The 1,882-nt window shown below is 29.5% G+C and overlaps 1 protein-coding gene across 1 annotated transcript; it reads right to left on the bottom strand.

The window, feature by feature from the left end:
* Positions 1-979: 979 nt before the first annotated feature.
* LOC102675757 (venom serine protease inhibitor-like) lies at positions 980-1,639 on the bottom strand. The gene is made up of 2 exons (XM_031508199.1): positions 1,529-1,639; positions 980-1,279 (listed from the first exon to the last, which is right to left on the bottom strand). The coding sequence occupies exons 1-2, from the start codon at positions 1,578-1,580 to the stop codon at positions 1,116-1,118; spliced, it is 216 nt and encodes a 71-aa protein (XP_031364059.1). The 5' UTR covers positions 1,581-1,639; the 3' UTR covers positions 980-1,115.
* Between the last annotated feature and the right edge of the window lie 243 nt (positions 1,640-1,882).

Consider the following 1,882-nt stretch of genomic DNA (forward strand, 5'->3'; position numbering starts at 1 on the left):
AGATTAACAAATTCTATCCATATTTTTTTATCTATATATCCATTTATTTATCCATGGATATCGTGTGACAATTTACCATTCTTCTTAAGAATTTCATTTATTGTTCCTGTTGTGTCTTTTTGAATTATATTTATTGCGATAATAATCTTAACGAACGAAGGTTGATAACGAAGTTTAAATCTAAAAAAATTATACCTCCAGAGACGGTGTCTTTGAACTTATACTCATTGTTAGATTCATTTGAATAATCCCGATAAGTCAGCCGCCATTTTCCCTGGCCATTCACCCGAGAAACTACGGTTGAATAAATTAAATGATTCGACGTTCAAACGAAAATTTGACAATAAGATAATAATCACGCCTTTGATATTTAATATCACAAACAACAATTTCGATTAATCTTTACTCGAATAATTAAATCCTTCGTCGATTAACAAATTATGCATGTAATTATTACATATATAAAAATATTGTCACGAACGATTAAATTTGTTGAAGAATTTGTTTATTCGTTCTATGTTTTGTGATGTTTTCTCGCAATCTCTTCTTCTGCTTTCTTTCGTCAAACGGAATGGAATTTTTCTGATACGTGCACATTGTCGCATTCATTTCAAAGAATGTCATATATTTTTCTAGACCGAATTAAAAAGTATTTTATTCCTGCTAATTAATGGGTGAATTTTTATGTTTATAAGATGGACGGGATAATAAAAGACTCCATTGGAATAACGTTTAATAAAGAGGAGGGAAGTGAAAATGAGAGAAAATGAGGTTATCTTACTCGGAGGAAAGAATAATCATTAAAATATAGTAATTTTATTTAACTTTACCTGATATTGTTCCATTCATCTTTTATGAAAATGAATAAAGACTGATGAAAATAATACATATATATTTATTTCTGATAAAATAATAACATAACAATTTTTATAAACGATAAAATACAATACAATAATTATTGGACAATCATAAAATAATCATGAAATAATTATAAAAGTCATCCTGAGAAACATTTAGATCGCGGAACGCATACCTTATTTTTATTCCTCAAATAACCGGATTTACATATACATCCTGACGCACATATCTGAAATAAAAACAATGAACCGTATGGATTACATGTTCAACATATATTCAACGTCTTTCAAAATTATAACGCTACTAACATAGATGCAAGGAGATTTACGATCAGGTTTTGCGCAAGAAGGTTGGCACAGTGCACCGCATTTGGTGAAGATCTCATTTCTTGGACAATTCAATTTACCAAATCCTCCAACCACTATATTTATTAAAATATCACTAAATCATTTAAAATAATTATATATATTACACTTAAAATATTTTTTTGTGTACAACTTTGTAACGAGTAATTTCTTAATAAAAATTATTTAATTAGCATTAAATTATATCAAACGTTTTTATTATTTCGCATTATAGATATATGTATTTCCAAGAGATTGGATGTAACTTTATTCCGAAATAATGAAATGAAAGGTGGACGCGGATTTCGAAATCGAAATCTACTTACACACGGAGAAAATTACCAAAAAGAGGAACGAGACAAGAACGAGACGAGACATGTCTTGGATCTTGTGTTGTTCTCCTGAAACAAAGTTGTTTTTTCGAAAAAAGAAAACTCATCGTAATGCATTTTTTTTCTTTTAACTTATATACGGTCGATCTAACGTTACGACCGTGTCGTAAAATCGGTCGTGCCGAAAATCGCCGTTATTTCCGACTGTCAAAACAGCAACTCGAGATATTCGTTGGAAATAAAGAGCTCTGGTATCATTCAATGTCACGCGATGTCGATTTATAATAGATTGACGCGTTCACGAAATGTTGGAATTTTTTTACATTTTCCTTTTTTTTTTTTTTTTTT

Source organism: Apis dorsata, unplaced genomic scaffold (assembly GCF_000469605.1).
Source record: "Apis dorsata unplaced genomic scaffold, Apis dorsata 1.3 scaffold_77, whole genome shotgun sequence".
NCBI lineage: Eukaryota > Metazoa > Arthropoda > Insecta > Hymenoptera > Apidae > Apis > Apis dorsata.

What these genes read in the sequence shown, in the direction of transcription:
- LOC102675757 (XM_031508199.1), bottom strand. Translation starts at nt 1,580, where the DNA reads ATGTCTCGTCTCGTTCTTGTCTCGTTCCTCTTTTTGGTAATTTTCTCC. An exon ending in TTTGGTAATTTTCTCCGTGT is followed by an intron (nt 1,280 to 1,528) that starts GTAAGTAGATTT and finishes TAATAAATATAG; the next exon opens with TGGTTGGAGGATTTGGTAAA.